Below are 21,828 nucleotides of genomic sequence, written 5' to 3'. Positions count from 1 at the left end.
CTTCTAAAATGCTACCTACCTGGGCAAATGCCACAGGCCACTGGGGATCTTGGCCGTGCTTCCTGCTGTGCCTTCAGACCTAAGAACAGTGCCTGGGATCCAGTAGTCACTCAATCAATGTTTAATGCATGAAGGAGTCTTAGCCCCAAATGTTCATCTGATAACACATACCTTAAGCATTTGCTGTGTGCCAGATGCTGTTCCAACCACTGGGGACCCTGCAGAGGCAAAGACAACTGCAGCGGGCAGTAATTGAACACACGGGAGTGTAAGAGCTAGGCCCGGGGCCCAGGTAGATCTTTCTTTGATGAACTGAGAGTCACAAGTTTATTCACTTCCTGTTTGCCAGGCTTGGTCAGCCGAGTGCTTCTAATATAGTATCTCCCTGCGGCCTCTGGGTAACCCTCTGTGGTAGAAACTATTTATTATGAAAATCATTTTGCAGAGGAGCAAAGTGCAGCACAGAAGAGTTAAGGATCGGGGCCCAGGCACATAGGTAGGACAGGTGGGGGTGGGGCGCTGGATTCAGATTCAGGTTTGTCTGATCCCAGAGCTCCCCTCCACCCCATGAGCAAAAGAATGAATGAGTGAATGAAGGAATGGGTGAACAAATGAATGAGTGAATTAATGAATGAATGAGTGAATGAATGAAAGGGTAAGCGAATGAATGCGTGAAGGAGTGAGCTAATAACTGAGTGAATGAATGGGCAAATGAATGATGAGTAAATGAACAAATGGAGGAAAGAATAAATGAGTGAACGAATGAAGGACGAACGAAAGACTGAGTGAATGGGTGAACGAATGAATGAAGGAAGGAAGGAAAGGGTGCGTGAGCGACAGCGGCACGGCCCAGCGGCAATAAGCGGCTTAGAATGCCAGGGTCAGAGCTGGGAGATCTCTGCTTGGCCCCACCCTGCTTTCCGAAGGCAGAGACAGCAGCTGCAGGGGGTCCCTTGGAGAAGCGGCCGGCCGCCTGTAGGGGTGACGACAATGTCAAGTGGGACCAGGGCGGCAGCCCCTCCCCCAGAGCCCAGCCCTTACCCCGGCGCTCCCCTTATTTTCTGGGAGAGGGAGAAGGCGGGGGAGGGGGCGGTGCCTGGCTGGTCTGGGGGCGGAGCTCGGGGGCTCTCATCCCCTCCCCGCGGGCCCCCCTGCCGTGCCCCTCCGGCCAGTAGCCGCTCGGAGCCCGGCAGCCCAGCCGCCATGAAGCAACTGTGTCTGTGCGCGGCCACCTCCTTCGCGGTAGGGCTCGAGAAGGGGCTGGGGGCCGGCGGGGCGCGGGTCCCTCCTCTAACCTCCCCACCCTCAGCCGCGCAGGGCTCGCCCCTTCCCCAGACTCCAGATAGAGGGGCGGGAGAGGGAGGTTGAGGTTGGGGACAGCTTGGAGAGCGATGGATGAGACCTTTGGGGAAAGAGTTTTGAGACAGATTGGGGACATCTGGGAGAATTTAGAGGGCATTTGGGGGGAGAGTTTTAGAAAAACATTTCGGAGACATGGGGCACAAGTCGGAGACTATTTTGGGGGGCCATTTCTAAGAGGAGATAGCGCCACTTGGAGAACAGTTTTGGAAACCATTTGAGGAATTTTAGGGGTAAGTGGAGGATGTTTCTGGAGAACATTTCAGGGATTTGGTGGAGACATTTTGGAAAGCATTTTGGGCTTCAGTTTGTGGAGGACAGGCTTGCGATTTGGGCAGAAAGTGGTTCTCTGAGTTACATTCAGAGGGACCTTTTAAGGGGTTCAGATAGGGAGAATGTGGAGGGTATTTTGAAAAAGGATCAGTTGGATGGGAGTGATGTTGCAAATGTGGCTTTTCACTAAGGAAAGAGTTTGGGTCTTGTCATGGGGTCAACTTTCTGGAAATAGATGCTGGAGCCTGCTCAAGGGGTGGTTTAATGGGATGGTACTGGTGATGAGTTTTGGGGGGAAATTGGGGTGATCAGCCTGGGGGAAGATTCTGGGGTACAGGCTTGCGGGGCTCTGTCTGAGGCCCCCCCATCCAGGACCACCTGCCCTCGCAGCTGCGGCTCAGCCCCGCTGACCTTGGCTCCTGCCCGCCTTGCGGTCCCTGCCCCATCCCGAAGCCAGCAGTCAGAGGCAGGCGCCAGGCAAGTGCCCAGGGGCGGGAGGTGAGAGCCCAGAGCCCTGCCAGGGGGAGCGGGGAGGGGCAGCAGCCGACCCTGCCCCATGCACTGCTGGGTGTACTCCACAGAGTCAAGACTGGGGCAAAAGTGATGAGCGGCTGCTGCAAGCCGTGGAGAACAACGATGCAGCGCGGGTGGCGGCCCTCATCTCCCGCAAGGGGCTGGTGCCCACGAAGCTGGACCCCGAGGGCAAGTCTGCGTGAGTGCCAACACCTTGGGGGTGGCATGGCTGAGGGGAGGCTACCCTGTGACTGACCTCTGACCTCTGACCTCCAGGTTCCACCTGGCAGCTATGAGGGGAGCAGGCAGCTGTCTGGAGGTGATGCTGGCTCAAGGTGCCAATGTTATGAGCACAGATGGGGCAGGTATTGCCAGTTGGGTCCCTGGGGGGTTGCGAAGGGGAGGAGGAACTCAAACCAAGTGTCTAGACTGAAGGTCTAGCCAGGACCTGAAGCAGAGCCTCAGTGTTTCTTGCTGAAAAAGGGGGCTCCCTTCTCTGTTCCTCTTCTGCCTCCAGGGAGGCACAGGGGCCTGTTAGGCTACCAAATAAGATGGGTTGATAACTTGTGGATGTGGAGTCAGTAGAATGCAACTAGTAGGGTACTTGAGTTAGAGAAAGTAGCTGGAACAAGGAAGTAGCTGGGGCTTGGGGAAGTATCTGAAAAAGTGACTAAGGCAAAGAAGCAACCTGGGGCTTGGGGGATAACTGGGATCATGGGAGGAATTGGGACTTGAGGTGCATCTGGGATGTGGAAATATCTGAGATCAAAGTAGTGACTGAAGTAGGGAAGTGCATAGAGTTTGGGGGAGAAGCTGGGAGTAGCTGGGACAAAAAGGAATCTGGATGTATGACTTAACCAGGGACTTATGGGAATACCTGAGATAAAATACATGGCCAAAGTAAATAGTTGGGACTCAGGGAGCAACTAGGCACAGGGACACAGCCTTGTTTGAAACTTTGGGGCAACACATACCTAGGCATAGTGGGCAGGATATACAGGGTAGCTAGGAATTTGTAGAGTTTCAAATAGGGTATGCTTGGCATGTAGAACAGCAAGGGTGTATGGATTATCAGGTACATATAGAACAACCGTGCATTGTGAGGGGCAAAGCTGTAGCTTTGGAATAGTTGACTATAGAGAATAGCTGAGGACAGGAGGAATTGATGAAGAAATAGGACTTGTTGAGTAGGTGGGTATGGAATGTTGCTGAGATGGCATTGTCTTGGAGGGTCTCTGGCCACAGGAAGTAGTGTGGCTTTGAGAAGTTCCCTGGAGTTTGGGGACTTGCTAGACACAGGGAAACTCATTACAAATAGTTGACATGAGTTTGGGGAGCAGCTGGGAGCTCCTTGAGTATCTGGGGCTCTAGTAAATCTTTTCTCTCTTTCAGGTTACAATGCCCTCCACCTAGCTGCCAAGTATGGGCACCCACAGTGCTTGAAACAACTGCTGCAGGTCATTTCCTTTCTTGTCTCAGATACTCCCTGAGCCCCAGATACTCCATTGGCCCCTAATCCTGAGTTCCAGGAATTCCCTGAACCTCCATATGCTCCATGAATCCAAGTAGTCCTTGTCCCCTTTTACTCCAAATCCCCAGATACTTTGCAAGCATCCAGATATTTCTCCCACCTAAGATAATACATACTCTCAAATACTGGATACTTTGTGAGCTCCCTCTCTCCCCAAACCTTAGGAACTTTCTTAGCCACAGCCACTCTCAGAGCTCCCAGTTGCTTCTCAGCTCCCAACTATTCAGACTTTCTCACCAATTCTCATGAAATCAAAGAGTCTCTTGGGGGTCTGCGAAGAGTAGGGCTCCACAGGGCAGGCAGGTGGGAGTGGGGAAGAGGAAGCAGAGCCCAGGGGCAGATGAGGCAGTCCTAGAAAAATCAGGCTAGGAGGAGGGATGGCTCTGCCTCAGATACCTTGTCCCCTCCTCAGGCCTCCTGTGTGGTGGATGTTGTGGACAGCAGTGGGTGGACCGCCTTGCACCATGCAGGTGGGTGCAGCCCTCCCCCCTGCCCACTATGGTCCAGAGGATGCTGGGGTTGGGGGCTGTTCTACTCAGGGCTCTGGAGACCTGCTGTGAGCCTTGCTGCTTTCTCTTTTTTATTACCTACTGTGTACCAGTTACCCGGGCGCATCGTGTGCCCCATCCCTTGAGCCTTAGACCCTTAGCCCATTGGACAGATGGGGCTACATGAGGCTCTGTCACTTGTCCTCTGTAAGTAAGTTTTAAGGGATCCAGGTCATCTGACCCCAAACCACGGCCTATCTGAACTCCAGGCCTTTCTGGGGGGTAGGGGAGGTCCTCAGAGTTTAATTTCCTTTGAGGAACTCCTAGGGGCTTTCAGGAAGGCCAAAGGTCCAGACATCCAGCACCTTCATAATCATCAAACCCAAATTCCTTCCCCCTCAAGACGTCAGTTCTTGGGCGGCGCCTGTGGCTCAAAGGAGTAGGGTGACGGCACCATATGCCAGGGGTGGCGGGTTCAAACCCAGCCCCCGCCAAGAACAAAAAAAAGAAAAGAAAAGGAAAGAAACGTTAGTTCTTTTGGAAGCACTCAGTAAAATTGAGTTTGAATTCTCTTCTGTTGGAGTACACTGCCACCTAGTGGTAGTAGTGCCTCTGGTCACACTATGGTGGCTCTGGGTTTTTTTTGTTCAATGAGTGCTTACTGAGTACCTATCATTCTAAGTGTGGTAGATGCAGTAGCAAACAAAACTCCATACTCCCTAAGGCAAAATGCATACTTGTGCTTAATCAGAATGCCCCTTAACAAGGTAGAACTCAAACACAGGGATTCCAGAGGCTGTGCTCTTTTCTCAGCTATGCAGCCTCCTTGCATCCACCCTGGAGCCCTGTACACACAAAAGTAGGAGAGATCTCCTAAAACGCAAATAGATGCTGCTGCTTATTTGCTTAAAATCCTTTCTTGGCTCTGGCACCTTTGTGTAAGAATCCAAAGGTCTTGTGATTGATGACCTCCAGTGACTGCTCACTGCTCACTTCGCTCTTTGAAGTTCTTTGAGGCTCACCTTCTTCCACTTCCTTAACTTCACCCAGCTCTTCCCCACTTCTGTCCCTTTGTCCAGGAAGTAACCTGTACTTGGTGCACTCTTTCCAGCCCCTGTTACCTTCAGAACTCAGAACTGAGATCAAACCCCAAGAAGCCTACCCAACCCCAGCTGAAGTCTGATTCCTTTGGTAAACATTAACACTCACTGGCCGGGCGTGGTGGCTCACGCCTGTAGTCCCAGCACTGTGGGAGACTGAGGCGGGTGGATTGCCTGAGCTCGGAGGTTCGAGACCAGTATGAGCAGCAGTGAGCCAGAGTAAGACCCCATCTCTACTAACATCAAAAACAGCCGGACGTTGTGGTGGGCGTCTGTAATCCCAGCTACTGGGGAGGCAACGGGAAAGAGAATCGCCAGAGGAAGAACATTAAAAAAAAAAAAAAAGAAAAGAAACAACAACCCAAAAAAAGTACTTCAAAAGAACAATGAACAAGCAAGCTGAAATTAAAAACAAAACAAAACATTAACACTGTATGAGGGTTTGACACACATTAGGTACACTACAAATGCTGGCTGAAGGAAAAAGATAAAATACATGAAAATCAGTGAAAACTTTTCCTTTAAGAGGGAACCACAGCAGATCATCACTACCTCCATTCTCCCTCCTTTTTTCTTTTCCAGTGGCTGGTGGCTGTCTCTCCTGCTCAGAGATGCTCTGCTCTTTCAAGGCACATCTGAACCCCCGAGATCGGGTGAGCTTATGGGATCCTTTTGGGAAAGATACCACACTTGAGGTACACTGCCACCAAGTGTCAGCCTCCCAAGTACCCTTTGCAAGTGTGAGAAAGTTTGGGACACAGCTCAAGGGTGGTCACATAGGCTTCCCTGTCTCACAGCTTCTCATGTCATCTCTTTTCTCCACCTCCCTACCAGTCAGGTTCAACACCCCTCATTATAGCAGCTCAAATGTGTCACACAGATCTGTGCCGCTTCCTCCTGCAGCAGGGGGCTTCTGCAAATGATCAGGACCTGCAAGGCAGGTATGCATCTCCCCTCCCCATTCGTCCACCATAAACTTACTGTATTTGGGTAAGTTTCTTATCTGAGCATGTGAGGGAGTGGAATCTAGTTGGTCTTCTCTCCCCAACCTGGCCTGGGTATGAGAACATGGGTTTTGGGGGATGTTCTCACCTTCTCAGTAGCCCTCTCCCCTCATAGGACAGCCCTAATGCTGGCTTGTGAAGGGGCTAGCCCTGAGACCGTGGAGGTGCTGCTTCAGGGTGGGGCCCAGCCAGGCATCACCGACACACTGGGGCAGGATGCAGCACACTATGGTGCCCTGGCAGGGGACAAACTCATCCTGCATCTCCTGCAGGAGGCAGCTCAGCGCCCCTCTGCACCCAGTGGTATGTGCACACCCCACCCTCCACCTCATCTTCTCCTAGGCGGTTTTCTGTCAACCCCTTCTTTCCCTAGTGTGTATAGTTTCAAAGTACCCACTATTTGCTGCATTCTAGAAGGTTCCAGGGCTCACTGATCCTATTCAGTTTCAGGGGCATAGAGAGCAGTCTGGTGGTCTGCACTGTTTTCCTGGGTCTCCTTTGGCTCTCCGAAGAATTGGCAGCCCCACCCACCATGTCACAGAGATGCCTTTGTGTTCTCTCTTTGTTGTCCGGGCTAGAGTGCCATGGCATCAGCCTGGTTCATATCAACTTCAAACTCTTGGGTTCAAGTGATCCTTCTGCCTCAGCCTCCCGAGTGACTGGGACTACAGGCACACACCCCTTGACTAATTTTTCTATTTTTAGTAGAGACCGAGTCTCACTCTTGCTCAGGCTGGTCTTGAACTCCTGAGCTCAAGTGATCCTCCTGCCTCAGTCTTCCAGAGTGCTAGGATTATAGGTGGGAGCCACTGCACCCAGCATCTTTGAGAGTTTCAAAGTCCTTCCTTTCAAAATTCTGCCCAAGCAGTGGATTTATACTTTGAAAGTCTTATTTCTTAAGGAATTGGGAGGCCCGTGCATGTCCCCTGGGCCCACACTGCCCTTCCTAGGACTGAAAATAGAATACCTGACTGCTTCCCTCTGTTCCCTGCCCTCCTAGAGGATGACTCTGGTGAAGCATCATCTCAGGTATGGATCCCTATGCAGTGAGTGAGTCCACCCCGCACACACCAACTTCCCCCTTTCCCTAAGCTCTGTGAGAAGAGAAGGAAGAGGCGGATTCCTTTCCCAGAGTTATACCTGGGAAAACTGTGTTTGGAAAGGATGCTATCTCCAGGGTATGCTAGGTGGCAGCATTGTGTACAACATAACTCCCAGAATGGGTGGGAACACTGGAGGGTGGGGGGTGGGGCCAAATCATGGGGATGGAGCTCTCAGGGAAGGAGCTGGTCTTGTCTTTTGCCCTCTCCCAGTTTTATAGCATCTCAGCTCCACAGGGAAGGAAAAATAAAACTTGTGAGTGATCTTGTCTAATTGGAGAAAGTACTGAGGCAAAAAAAGGCGGCAGAAAGTATAGCATAAGATCTGGAACCCTCAGGGATGAAGGACCAGAAGGCAGGAACTCACTGAGGCTTCACAGGAAGTCAGGAGAGCTGGTTGGGTTGGTTTATTTGGGTGGCTGGGATGCTGGTGTGGCTCCCATGGGCTCCCTTCACTCTGTCCCCACTCCCCACTCCCAGAACTCTGTGTCTAGCCATGAAAAGCGAGGGGCTCCCAAGAAGCGGAAGGCACCCCAACCTCCTGCCAGCATCCCTATGCCGGTGAGATGCCCTGGCCTGGGGGTGGTGGTGGAATGGGAAGCCCTCAGGTAGGGGAATAGGAGTGCTGGCTCAGACACAGAATGGGGCACCCCTGGGCCTCTTCTAAAGGTGGTGGGTGGGGAGGGGAACAGGATGATCGAGATGCCTATGAAGAGATTGTGAGGCTGCGGCAGGAGAGGGGCCGCCTCCTACAGAAGATCCGGGGCCTGGAACAGCACAAGGATCGAAGGAAGCAGGAGGTTAGAGGCTTAGCCCCAGGCATGAGTGGGGCAAACAGTTCCCTACCTTTCCGACCGCCCTCCTGCTCTCCCTCCTCACTCTGCTCCAGACACACCAGCCTCCCTGCTTGGCCTCCAACATGACCAACCACAGACTTGCCCCAGAGCCTTTGCATGGGCTGTGATCTTTGTTCTTTTCTCAGATGTCCCGATGCATCCCTCCCTCACTTACTTTACACAATAGGCCCCTTGTCAAAGACCAGCCCCCCACTGACTTAATTTCAAATTATAATTATATACCCACTTCCTAGTTCTCTTTATTTCAATTCTCAGTGCTTACTGCTATTGCATGTGCATATATTTTATTCATGTCTGCCCATTCATGTAAGCCTGTGAGGACAGGCATGGTTATCCGTGCCTGGCTCACATTAGATGCCTGATAAATATTTATAGGATGAAGGAATATTCAAGTGAGTGAATGAATGGATGAATGAATGAATTAGTGGCCAAAAACGGTCTGCCCCGAAGTTGACATTTGTCAAAAACTTGCGTCAGTTTGGGTGCAATGGCAGGTACCTATAGTCACAGCTACTTGGGAGGCTGAGGCAGGAGGATCACTTGAGTTTGAAGCTGCAGTGAACTGCACTCTAGACTGGGCGACAGGATAAAACTCTGTCTTGGTTAAAACAAAACAAAACAAAATTAAAAAAAAAACAGCCTGAGCAAGAGTGAGACCCTGTCTCTACTAAAAATAGAAAAACTAGCCAGTCATGTCAAGGACCTATAGTCCTAGCTACTTGAGATGCTGAGGCAAGAGATTGCTCAAGCCCAAGAGTATGAGGTTGCTGTGCGCTATGACACCACGGCACTCTACCAAGGATGACATAGTGAGACTCTGTCTCAAAAAAAGACAAAACAAAACAAAAATAAATCTTACTGTGTGAATGAGTGAACAGAATGGTGTCTAGCACACAGAAGGCACTCAGTAAATACTCAGTAAGGAGTGAGCAGGCAGAATGATGCTTAGTACACAGCAGACACTCAGTAAATACTTAGTAATGGTGGGCAAGTAGAATGATGTCTAGCACACAGTGGTGCTCAGTAAGTCCATGTGGCACGAGTGAGTGGTGAGTGGACAGTAGGGACATCTGGCGGTTGAATGGAGGCTGCAAAGCAGGTGGTAGGACAGGAGGCCCTTGTCCAGGCCTGAACTTTTGTCCCCTCTTCTCCCCCTCAGCCACCAGAGTGGGAGGCCAGCTCCCTGCACAGCCTGGAGAGGCAGGTAGGCAGAAAGCAGGGTTGGGGCCCGCCTCCATTTGTCCAGCATGTCCCTTGGGAGCTGGCTGAGCTGCCACTGCCTGATCCCAGGTGCAAGAGCTGCAGCAGCTGCTGGCAGAGAAACAAGAGGAGAAAGAGAGCCTGGGTCGTGAGGTGGAAAGTTTGCAGAGCCGGCTATCCCTCCTGGAGGTAGGAGCAGAGGCCAGGCAGAGGGTGAAGAGAGAGGAACTTCTGCTACAGTGGCATGACAACCACACCAGTACACAGCGTGCACATGTGCACAATAGACACACAAACCCACAATCACACTCAGAGGCACATTCACAAATAAGCACACACACATGCTGGACACTTCTCCAAACACATTTATGTGCAGAGAAAGGCAACGAACAACAGTGAGCACACTCACAAAGGAACAGTTCACAGGTACATAAGAAGCATATCTGTGAACACATCATCTCACACATGCATACATCATACCTTTGTGTGCACATGCACATCAGACAAACCTTTTTCATGCTATCACACCCATAGACGATATGCCTGTACATACACGTACACAGAGCATCTAAAAACACATAATTACACAAACATAGACTTACAAACAACCATACTCATAGACACACGTATGCATGGACACATTCAAAACAACCTGCACACACAACAAAAGACTAAAACATAAGCATGGCCTGGCGCTGTGACTCATGCCTATAACCCCAGCACTTTGGGAGGCCAAGACAGGAGGATTGTTTGAGGCCAGGAGTTTGAGACCAGCCTGGGCAATAAAATAAAACACAAGCATGTAATTACACATAATCACAAGAACACACACACAGGAAAAGAGAGACTATGGGCACACACCACAAAACAATATGCACGCCTATAATCACAACTATACCTGCAGCCAGCCATATGCATGTGGAGTGGAGTGGATAGTGTGGGCACCCACTCTTGCGCAGACAAGCACACATAACCACACCCTGCCCCAGGCTCCCCTCAGCCAGGAGGGAAATGTTCACTCCAGATATACCAGGAAATTGGGGGATGCAGGAAAATGCCATATATCTGATACAGGTTTAATATCCAAAATATGTAAACAAGTCCTGCAAATTGATAGCCAAAACCCCAAATAACCCTGTTAAAAGTGAGTGGAGGACATAGCAGGCACTCAGTAAATATGTGTGGGCCAAACATAAGCTAGTCTGATACTTGAGAACAGCTCAGACTACTCTGGAGTCTTGAGTGGGGGTCATACAGGGCAGGGGAGCAGGACCCCAAGTCAGACTCTGCTGCTCACCCCCAGAATGAGCGGGAGAACACCAGCTATGATGTGTCCACACTGCAAGATGAGGAGGGTGAGGTGCCTTACTTCCCAGGTGAGCTACCATTCCTGTCCACATTCACCTACACCCCCACACAACTTGTCCCCAGGGCCCTAAGAGGCAGAGATTTGACCTACAGGTGTGGGAGAATTTAAAGGTGGGAGGGAATTTGCGCTCAGCTGTTTTTTAATCCCATTTACCCGCATTTTTCCTGGGTGCCCTGATCTACCATTGTTGACCCCCAGCTCCTGTCTGCTGGGGCTGGGACCCTGGGTCCTGACTCTGTGTCCCCCTCCAGGGGCTGAGGTGCTCCTGTCCAGGCAACTAAGCCAATCAGCCCAGGAGTGCTTGGCCTCCCTGCAAGAGCAGGTGGCTGCTCTCACCAGACAGAACCAGGAGCTCATGGAGAAGATTCAGGTGGGGAAACTGGACAGATCTGAGGAGCTAAGGATTGGGGTGGGCAGGGAAAGTGGGGAGACTACCTTATGCCCCTATGTCCACTTCAAACTCATCCTGACTGCCTCCCCTGCCTAGATCTTGGAGAACTTTGAGAAGGACGAGATGCAGATGGAGTTGAATGGCTCTGCTGAGGTCATCCCTTTAGCCCTCTATGACTCTCTCAGGGCTGAGTTTGACCACCTGCGCAAGCAGCATGCGGAGGCCCTGCAGGTGCTGAGGCAACTGGAGGCAGGAGAGGTCCTTGGAGAAGAAGAGGCAGCCTGTGGGGAGGGCAAGAGTACAGGAACCACCACCACCAAAAACGGGCCAACAGACATGGAGCTAAATGGCTCTGCAACTCCTGAAACCAAAGTTAATGGAACTGAGGAGACAGATGAGGAGACTGCAGGAGTTGAAATCACAGAAGCCAGGACTTTGGAAGCTGCATCCGTGGGAATCAAGGCCACAGAAACAAAATCCAAGGGGACTGAGGTCATAGAAATGAAGGCTACAGAAGGGGAAGAAAACACTGAAACTAAGACCATAGGAGCTGAGGCCACTGGAGTGGAGGCCACAAATACAAAAGCAGAAAAGCCAGAAATGCAGACCAATGGAGAGGGTCCTGGGGAGGCAGAGCTCCCACATACAGAGACCACAAACATGGAGGCCATGGGCTCTAGGGTCACAGATGCAGATGTCATGGGAGTAGAAGCCACAGATGCAGGGACCATGGGGCTAGAGGCCACAGCCCAGGGAGTTTCCGCTAGCCCTGTCCTTCATCCTGGTGCTGCTGAGGCCTCGGAAAAGCTGCAAGCAGAGCTGGAGACCAGGATTCGTGGCTTGGAGGAGGCGCTCCGGCAGCGGGAGCGAGAGGCGGCCACGGAGCTGGAGGCAGCCCGTGGAAAGTGCGAGGCTGCGGAGGCGGAGGCGGGCCGGCTGCGGGAGTGGATGCGTGAGGCCAAGAACAGCGGAACCAGCGGAGGCAGCGGTAGCGACGGGTCCCAGCTGCGGGCGGCCCTGGAGCAGGCCCGAGAGGACCTCCGAGACCGGGACGCCCGCCTACGGGAACTGGAGGCGGCTACAGCCTGGCTCGATGAGGCCCGGGCTGGCCGGCTGCTGGCCGAGGAGGAGGCCCGGGGCCTGCGGGCAGAACTGGCCCGGCGGGAGGAGATGCGGCTGGAGCAGAGCCGGGAGCTGGTGGCGCTACGGGAGCAGCTGGCCACAGCCATTGCCACAGAGGAGCAACAGCGGGCTGCAGCAGCTGAGCTGGGCCGCAAACGGGATGCAGCTGAGGCCCGGGCCGCTGAGCTGGCCGCAGCCTGTGAGGAGGCCCGGCAGGGGCTGGCAGAGCTGCGCGAGGCTTCCGAGGCCCTCCGCCAGTCCGTAGTGCCAGCCTCTGAGCACCACCGGCTGCAGGAGGAGGCCCTTGAGCTGAGGGGCCGGGCAGCCAGTCTGGAGCAGGTGGTGGTGGCCACAGGCAAGGAGGCAGCCCGACTGCGGGCAGAGCTGGAACGTGAGCGTGTAGGCAGCGTGGCACTCTCAGAGCACGAACGTATAGTGGGTGCTCTGCAGGCTGACGTGGCCCGGCTGGAGGGGCAGCTGGAGGAGCTGGGGAGGCGGCACGAGAGGACAAGTGCCGAAGTCTTCCAGGTGAGATGGCCGGCACCCCACCCAGGTCACCCGGGGGTGACTTGGTGGCCTGTTTTGACTCTGCTGCTGAGGGATATTTCAACCGTATGGGCATTAATTAATCAGATGTTTGACTCCACCAGTGTTTCCAGGTGGACGTTTGACCTGCTGTTTCAGCTTGTTTCCACCTTTTAAACACTCTTTGGCCACTTTGATCTCATCATTTTTTTAAATGTCTAACTACTTTTGGGAATCTTTTTTTTTTTTTCTTTTGTTTGCAGTTTTTGGCCAGGGCCAGGTTTGAACCCACTACCTCCAGTATATGGGGCTGGTGCCCTACTTCTTGAGCCACAGGCTCCACTTGGAGGATCTGCTTATAAAACCTTTCTCTATCTCTGTGTGGTGCCTATGGCTCAAGGAGTAGGGTGCTGGCTCCATATACCACAGGTGGCAGGTTCAAACCCAGCCCTGGTCAAAAAACACAAATAGGGGGTGGCGCCTGTGGCTCAGTGAGTTGGGCGCCGGCTCCATATGCCGAGGGTGGCGGGTTCAAACCCAGCCCCAGCTGAACTGAGACTCTGTCTCTACAAAACAAACAAACAAAAAACTTCCTCTATCTCAAGCTTGGGAAGAGGTTCTCATAGATTTTTTTCTACCATATTTATTTATTTATTTGTTTATTTATTTTGAGACAGAGTCTCACTATGTTGCCCTCAGTAGAGTGCCATGGCGTTACAGCTCACAGCAACCTCCAACACTTGGGCTTAGGCGATTCTCAGTCTCCCAAGTAGCTGGGACTACAGGCCCTAGCCACAATGCCAGGCTATTGTTTTTTGTTGTAGTTGTCATTGTTGTTTGGCAGGCCCGGGCTGGCTTAGAATTCACCAGCTCCGGTGTATGTGGCTGGCGCCCTAGTCGCTGAACTACAGGTGCCGAGCCTGAACAGGGATGTTTTTTACCTCATTATTTTCAACACAGTGAACTCTGATGTTGAGGGGTTTTTTTGTTTTTGTTTTTTAACCCAGAGAATATTTGTTGTCTCTTTTGGTGGAACTTTGTTTATTTTTTTGGAGACAGTCTCACTTTGTCACCCTTGGTAGAGTTTTGTGGTGTCACAGCTCACAGCAACCTCAAACTCTTAGGTTCAAGTGATCCTCTTCCCTCAGCCTCCCAAATAGCTGGGACTACAGGTGCCTGCCACAACGCTCAGCTATTTTTAAAGGCAGGGTCTTGCTCAGGCTGGTCTCGAAACTGTGCACTCAGACAATACACCGCTTTGGCCTTCCAGAGTGCTAAGATTACAGGCATGAGCCACTGCATGGGGCCCAAAATCTTGCTATTTTTGTGAAAATGCAGTCATTGACTTTTTGATATTTGTTTGCCTTTCATCAATTCTTTTCTTTTTTTTTCTTTCTTTTTTTTTTTTTTTTTGAGACAAAGTCGAACTTGGTCACCCTGGTGTTGAGTGCCATGGCATCATACCTCACAGCCACCTCAAACTCTTAGGCTCAAGCAATTCTCTTGGCTCAGCTTCCTGAGTAGCTGGGACTACAGACACTTGCCACAACTCCTGGCTATATTTTTTAGAGATGGGGTCTCACTCTTATTCAGACTGATCTCAAATTCCTGAGCTCAGGCAATCCAACCACGTTGGCCTCCCAGAGTGCTAGCATTACAGACATGAGCCTCTGTGCCCACCTTTTTCTTTTGTTTGAGAGATCTACAAACCTCACATCACTGGTAGAGAAGAGAACATTAGGGATAACAATAAATAATCATAAGCATACCTCAGAGATATTGCAGGTTCAGTTCTAGACCACTGCAACAAAGCTTATATTGCAATAAACCGAGCCACATGAATTTTTTGATTTTGCAGTGCATATAAAAATTATATTTATGCTATACCATAATCTATTAAGTGTGTGATAGCATTGTGTCTAAAAAATATATATGAAGTCAGACAATTAAGTTCATGAACTCATCTTAGAAAAAGTGCTATATACCTCATTGCTGAATATCACTATAGTTACCTTCAAAGTACTCCCCTTGGGAAGCTATGATTTAACACCAGTGCCTAATCCACCCTTCAAAGAACTTTTCTAGAACGAATTGGTGAACTTAATTGTCATATCTCATATGATGACAGCTCTGATGGCATTTTCAGAAAGAGTTCCAATATTGCTTTGAAGGGTGGACTAGCACTGGCATCAGTGCATAGCGTCCCAAGGGGAGTACCTCAAACATGGTCGTAGTGATATTCCCAATGAGGCATGGAGCACTTTTTCTTGGATAAATTCACGAACTTAGGGTAGCACCCGTAGCTCAGTGGGTAGGGCACTGGCCACATACACTGAGGCTGGTGGGCTTCGAACCCAGCCCTAGCCAGCTAAAACAACAATGACAACTGCAACAATAACAACAAAAAAATAGCTGGGCGTTGTGGCGGGTGCCTGTAGTCCCAGCTACTTGGGAGGCTGAGGCAAGAGAATCACTTAAGCCCAGGAGTTTGAGGTTGCTGCAAGCTATGATGCCACGTCACTCTACTCAGGGTGACAGCTTGAGACTGTCTCAAAAAAAAAAAAAAATTGTTCGACCTCATGGGAGGGAACTCAAATACAGAGGGAATATGTCACTTGTCCAAGGCCACACAGCTTAATAAGCCAGAAGTGCAAGATAGGTCAAAGCAAGTGCAAGAAGGTCAAAACGTTCATAGGGCCAAGGGAAACTTCTGTGGATTATGAACTAGAATGTCCTTAGGCCCTGGTAGCAGGGTCAGAACAATGCTGAGGTCCACGTATTTTTGGGGCCCAATTGTCCTGAGAGTCGCACATGGGCTCCGCCTGCAGGTGCAGCGTGAGGCCCTGTTCATGAAAAGTGAGCGTCATGCAGCAGAAGCTCAGCTGGCCACTGCCGAGCAGCAGCTACGTGGGCTACGCACCGAGGCTGAGCGAGCACGCCAGGCCCAGAGCCGTGCCCAGGAAGCCCTGGACAAGGCCAAGGAGAAGGACAAAAAGGTAGGTACCCCCCTTTTCCCCATGCTCATTTGGGGGGACCTGCTCAGCAGAGGTTTGGGGAATTCTAAGATGTCCCAGCTCAAAGTGTCTTGGAAAATCAGCCCCATTTTCTAGACAGAAGACTGAGGCACAGAGAAGGAAGGAAATTCAGCTGTCGCTTCTGACATTCAAACACACAGGTCATTTAGTTCCCATAAGATAAGTGCTTTTATTATCCCCCTTTGAGGAAACCCTGGGCACAGCGAGGTGAAGCTATTTGCCTGTGGTAACACAGCCTGGCCTAGTTCAGCCAGGGTTTGAACTCAAGTTTTGGTCTGAAATAATGATATGTGCAGCTTCCAGTTGTTGGGTTGAGTATTTTTCATATATTATCACTTTTTTTTTTTTGAGACAGAGTCTCACTTTGTCACCCTTCATCGAGGGCTGTGGCTTCATCACTCACAGCAACCCTCAAACTCTTGGACTCCAATGATTCTCTTGCCCTCAGCTTCCCAGGTAGCTGGGACTACAGGTGCCCACCACAACGGCTGGCTATTTTTAGAGATGAGATCTCACTCTGTTCAGGCTGGCCTTAAAACCTATGAACTCAGGCAATATATCCACCTAGGCCTCCCAAGTACTAGGATTACAGGAGTGAGCCACCACACCCAGCCCTACATTATCACTTTTAATCTTCCTGCAACCCCAAAAGCCAGAAGACATTTTTATCCCCATTTTTCCAATGAGCGAACTGGGGCTGCAAAAGGTGAAGTGAGTGGTTTAAAGTCATGCTGCATGTCACTGGATAGAAGCTGTCATCCCCAGAGACTTAAGCACTTTAGCATAAAGAATTACTCATTTAATTCACTGTGTGACCTTGGACAAGTCACTTCACCTCTTAAGCCTTGGATTTCTCCTTTGTAAACCATTAGGATAGGGTTTACTTATAGCATGCTGCTGCCCCTTCAGCACTATGGACACTATGACTGTTGTTCTCTGGGGTGGAGCTGTCCTGGGCATTTCAGGATACTGAGCAATGTCCCTGCCTCCACCTACTTCATGCCAGGAACACCCCCCAGATATGACAACCATAAATGTTCCCAAGTATCAGCCAGTGTCCCCTGGGGAGGCAGACTGGCCCCTGGTTGAGAACCTCTGACATACAGTAATAATAATGTCCAGCGTTTACTGAGTGCCTGCTGTTTGCCACACAATCTCAGTGTAGGATCCCAGCAACCTACTAAAGTAAGAGTTGTTATTCTCCTCATTTTTTTTCTTTTTCTTTTTTTCATTCTCCTCATTTTTTTTTGACAAATATGATTCTTTATTTGTCATTATTAAAAGCCTGGATTTTAGACAGATTCTTGGATTGGTGGTTCATATCCGTCAGTTCATTCAACTTTAGTCCCTGTCTCATCCCCAGTAGCTTTCTAGAGCTACTGCCTTCACCATGAAGCTCCATGAGTTTTCCTAGTTCAAACTTGGGTTTCTTCAGCATTTTTACTTTTCTAATGAAGACATCATTGAAAAGATAAATAGATTGGCACAACTTCACACCTTTTCTTTCTTTCTTACTTTTTTTTGTAGAGACAGAGTCTCACTTTATCGCCCTTGGTGTAGCGCTGTGGCGTCACACAGCTCACAGCAATCTTCAGTTCCTGGGCTTCTGCGATTCTCTTGCCTCAGCTTCCCAAGTAGCTGGGACTACAGGCGCCCGCCACAACGCCTGGCTATTTTTTTGTTGTAGTTTGGCTGGGGCTGGGTTTGAACCCACCACCCTCGGTATATGGGGCTGGCGCCTTACCCATTGAGCCATAGGCACTGCCCGATTGGCACACCTTTTCTATGTCTTTTCCAATGCCGATTGGAATCAATTTATTGACAACTTCTTTCTTTCTTTTTTTTTGCAGTTTTTGGCTGGGGCTGGGTTTGAACCTACTACCTGCAGCATATGGAGCCGGTGCTTTACTCCTTTGAGCCATAGGCACCGCCCTCTTTCTTTTTTTTGAGGCAGAGTTTCACTATGTCGCCTTCGGTAGAGTGCTGTGGCATCACAGCTCACAGCAACCTCCAACTCTCGGGCTTTAGCGGTTCTCTTGCCTCAGCCTCCCAAATAGCTGGGACTACAGGCGCCCACCACAACGCCTGGCTATTTTTTTGTTGTAGTTGTCATTGTTGTTTCACAGGCCCTGGCCAGGTTTGAACCTGCCAGCCCTAACACATGCTGGCGCCCTAAACACTGAGCTACGGGCACTGAGCCAACAACTTCTTTCAAGTCATTCGTCTGCACCTCTCTGGTCATAATTTCCATCATTTTTTCTGGATTTGGCAAACCTGTTGGTGCTGGGCATAAGAGGTCTTCTATATCTGATTGTTGCATTTTTTAGTAAAACCAACACAGAAAAGATGAAGCAAATAACCATCAGTAGTTTTTTTTTTTTTTTTTGTAGAGACAGAGTCTCACTTTATGGCCCTCAGTAGAGTGCCGTGGCGTCACACAGCTCACAGCAACCTCCAACTCCTGGGCTTAAACGATTCTCTTGCCTCAGCCTCCGGAGTAGCTGGGACTACAGGCGCCCGCCACAACACCCGGCTATTTTTTGGTTGCAGTTTTGGCCGGGGCCGGGTTTGAACCCACCATCCTCGATATATGGGGCCGGCGCCCTACCGACCGAGCCACAGGCGCCGCCCAACCATCAGTAGTCTTAACATTAACATGAGCTTCAATCATAGTCTACCATTTTTTAACCATAGAACACATTTTATCACAGGTAAGATCCACGCTATGGAAGTTAGTCAGGCAGCTTTTGCCCTGAACATGTTCAGTAATGAGCTTGAATTTTCAAAATGCAACTTCATCATTCTGCAGATCAGCAAGATTCACTTCAAACACATGACCTTTGAGGCCATCGGATATAATTTTAGTTCCTTGAGTCTTGATGACTAGTGTTTTTTCAGTATTTCTTATATTGAACATAGCAGGTGCCTTCACATCATACCAATATTTCTTTTTTTTTTTTTTTGTAGAGACAGAGTCTCACTGTACCGCCCTCGGGTAGAGTGCCGTGGTGTCACACTGCTCACAGCAACCTCTAACTCTTGGGCTTAGGCAATTCTCTCGCCTCAGCCTCCCAAGCAGCTGGGACTACAGGCGCGCACCACAATGCCCGGCTATTTTTCTGTTGCAGTTTGGCCGGGGCCGGGTCCGAACCCGCCACCCTCAGCATATGGGGCCGGCGCCCTACTCACTGAGCCACAGGCGCCACCCATCATACCAATATTTCTTAGAAAAGGGTCAACCACTTTCTTCTTGGCTCCCTTTTTGCTGCCTTTCATAAGGCTCTTGTTCTTGCTGACTGTCGCCGTGGTGCTCAACGAGTAAAAAGGTATTCTCCCCATTTTACTGTTGAGGAAACTCAGGCTCAGAGGCATTGAATCATCTTCCCACAGTCACCCTTGAAAAAGGAGTAAAAGAGGGACTTTAACCCAGGGCATCTGACTCCACCCCAATCAGGCCCAAGGCTTTGAACCCTGCTGTTCTATCAGCCTCTGTTTATAGATAAGACCACAGAGATTCCAAAGGGAGTATTGCAGTATCATTTTCTGTAAAGGGCAAGACAGGCAATATTTTCTGCTCCATAAGGCAGCTTGTCTCTGGCATAACTACTCCATTCTGATGTTAAGATGAGAAAGCAGCCAGGAGATAGCATGCAAATGAATAGACATGGCCATGTGCCAATAAAACTTTATTTATAACACAGAAACAAGAATTTGATACAATTGTCACAGACCACCAAATCCATTCTTCTGTTGACATTCCCCCCACCCAACCATTTAAAAATGTGAAAAGCAGACTGGGTGCAGTGACTCATGCCTATAATCCCAGCACTTGGGAGGCTGAGGATGGTGGATTGCCTGAGCTCATAAATTTAAGACCAACCTGAGCAAGAGCAAGACCTGGTCTCTAAAAAAATAGCTGGGCACTGTGGCAGGGACCTGTAGTCCCAGCTACCTGGAAGGCTGAGGCAAGAGAATTGCTTGAACCCAGGAGTTTGAGGTTGCTATGAGCTAAGATGCCACTGCACTCTACCAAGGGTAACCAAGTGAGACTCTTTCTCAAAAAACAACAACAACAACAACAAAAGGGTGGTGCCTGTGGTTCAAGGAGTAGGGCGCCAGCCCCAGAAACTGGAGGTGGTGGGTTCAAACCCAGCTCTGGCTAAAAACTGTAAAAAAAAAAAAAAAAAAGTGAAAACCATTCCTAGCTGGTGGGCAGCCTGAAAACAGGCTATGGGCCAGATGTGGCCTTGGGAATTTGCTAAGGGGGCTTTCCTGGCAAGGGGGCTTTCCTGGAAGGGGGCTTTCCTGGCAAGCCATCATCCCTCACCTTTTGGCAAGCTGTCATCCCTTACCTCTTCTTGCTTCCCTAGAGAGGTCCCCAGGCCCTAGCCCTGGGTTCGGGGTGATGGCTAACTGTATCCCCACCCCCAGATCACAGAACTCTCCAAAGAAGTTTTCAGTCTTAAGGAGGCACTGAAGGAGCAGTCGGCCACCCCAGCTACCCCTGAGGTAGAGGCCCTGCATGGCCAGGTGAAGGCCTTACAACAGCAACTGAAGGTGAGGCTGGGGCTGGAGGGCACCACTGGGGTGGGGGTATCAACATCTTTATCAGCCAGCACAACACAAGGTAGGGAGCCTAGGAGACAGACTGGAGCAGGCAGGATGTGGGGGGATACACACTCAAGGCATGACCAGAAAATATTCCCATATTTTAGCAATTGGCTATCACCCTGGTTTATAACATCAAAATACAGGCTCCAGACTGGGCATGGTGGCTCATGCCTATAATCCCAGCACTTTGGGAGGCTGAGGCAGGAGTATTACTTGAGGCCAGGAGTAGAAAACCAGCCTGAGACCCTGTTTCATCCAAAAATAGAAAAATTAGCCAGGCATGGTAGCTTACCCCTATAGTCCTAGCTACTTGGGAGGCTGAAGTGGGAGGATTGCTTGAGCCCAAGAGTTCAAGGCTGTAGTGACCTGTGATTACACTACTGCACTCCAGCCTAGGCAACAGAGCAATACCCTATCTCACAAAATAAAAAAATAGGCCCAGGTGCAAACAGGGCATTTTGCTGTGTTTTGCTGGGGGTGAGGGGAGGTCCTGCTTCTCTGAGTGCCCTTCCCCTACACTCCAGGAGTCTGCCAGGGACCACAGTGCTGTGGTGGCTTTGTATAGGAGCCACCTTCTCTATGCTATTCAGGTGAGTCACCCAGCTCCCTGGTCCATCTCAGGTGCTTCTCTGGCTTTGGGCAAGCTATTACTGCTCTTGGGGCCTCAGTTTCCTCTTCTGTACAGTGGGAGGCTGGTCCTGGAAGAGGTGCATGTTCTATTGGAGCCTTGTCTGTGTGCATATACCTCATGGCTCACTTGGTCTATGGGAGTCGGAGTGGTGCCAATCTAGGGCAGGTACACCCAGGGCCTCTCTCTGCTCCCCCCAACCCTAGGGCCAGATGGATGAAGATGTGCAGCGCATTCTCAGCCAGATTGTCCAGATGCAAAGACTCCAGGCTCAGGGCCGCTGAGGCAGAGGCCAGACAGCCCACTGGCTATCCCCACAGCCTTCTTGGGCCTCAGCCCTCTTGGGCCAGCTTCACCTGGCCCTGTGGAGTGTCTGGGCTTGTGCTCTTGGAGACCAGCCTGGGTCCCTTCCCAACTGTACCTAGCTGGTTCCATCGCCCCACCTGGTCCCTGCATGCTGCGCACTGGTCCAGTCTGGGCCCGGGGGCCTAACTGCCCCTCCCCCATGACCTGAGAATCTGTGAGTTCCTGTATCCCTCCCACATCCCATCCCCAGGTGCCAAGCCAGGAATAAAGGCATACTGTGCACAGGACAGATGTGTCAGCCTGATTGCTGGGCTCCTACTGAGAGGAGGGGAGGAGGTGGCCCAGAACAGGGAGTGCTCACCCCCTCCCCATCCACACTGTCAGTCATGAGGATAAATACCATATGAATCCAATAT

The 21,828-nt window shown here is 50.6% G+C and overlaps 1 protein-coding gene across 5 annotated transcripts; it reads left to right on the top strand.

The window, feature by feature from the left end:
• The first annotated feature begins 511 nt into the window (after positions 1 to 511).
• On the top strand, positions 512 to 21,699 carry ANKRD24 (ankyrin repeat domain 24). 5 transcript variants are annotated; one of them, XM_053579773.1, is made up of 21 exons: positions 513 to 1,242; positions 2,023 to 2,109; positions 2,214 to 2,344; positions 2,422 to 2,510; positions 3,538 to 3,602; positions 4,089 to 4,146; positions 5,847 to 5,917; positions 6,099 to 6,205; positions 6,384 to 6,571; positions 7,269 to 7,297; positions 7,849 to 7,929; positions 8,061 to 8,168; positions 9,385 to 9,429; positions 9,516 to 9,614; positions 10,729 to 10,801; positions 11,046 to 11,164; positions 11,282 to 12,835; positions 15,661 to 15,828; positions 20,299 to 20,424; positions 21,003 to 21,068; positions 21,313 to 21,699. In XM_053579773.1, exons 1-21 carry the CDS (start codon positions 790 to 792, stop codon positions 21,388 to 21,390), a joined length of 3,795 nt encoding a protein of 1,264 aa, XP_053435748.1. In that variant the 5' UTR covers positions 513 to 789; the 3' UTR covers positions 21,391 to 21,699. The 5 variants fall into 5 exon arrangements, with proteins under 5 accessions (XP_053435751.1, XP_053435748.1, XP_053435740.1 ...); XM_053579765.1 differs by having other exon boundaries at positions 2,005 to 2,109; XM_053579776.1 differs by lacking the exon at positions 9,516 to 9,614 and having other exon boundaries at positions 512 to 1,242; positions 2,005 to 2,109.
• The last annotated feature ends 129 nt before the right edge of the window (positions 21,700 to 21,828 follow it).

The sequence above is a fragment of the Nycticebus coucang genome, chromosome 2 (assembly GCF_027406575.1).
Source record: "Nycticebus coucang isolate mNycCou1 chromosome 2, mNycCou1.pri, whole genome shotgun sequence".
NCBI lineage: Eukaryota > Metazoa > Chordata > Mammalia > Primates > Lorisidae > Nycticebus > Nycticebus coucang.
Note: the sequence above shows the minus strand (reverse complement) of the source record. Positions and strands in the feature narration are given on the sequence as shown.

Bases quoted from the DNA above. Each gene is read 5' to 3' on its own strand.
- ANKRD24 (XM_053579765.1), top strand. From the start codon at position 790: ATGGGTGAACGAATGAATGAAGGAAGGAAGGAAAGGGTGCGTGAGCGA. The intron at 9,430-9,515 runs GTAGGCAGAAAG...GCCTGATCCCAG, and splicing joins TGCACAGCCTGGAGAGGCAG to GTGCAAGAGCTGCAGCAGCT. The intron at 12,836-15,660 runs GTGAGATGGCCG...CTCCGCCTGCAG, and splicing joins CAAGTGCCGAAGTCTTCCAG to GTGCAGCGTGAGGCCCTGTT.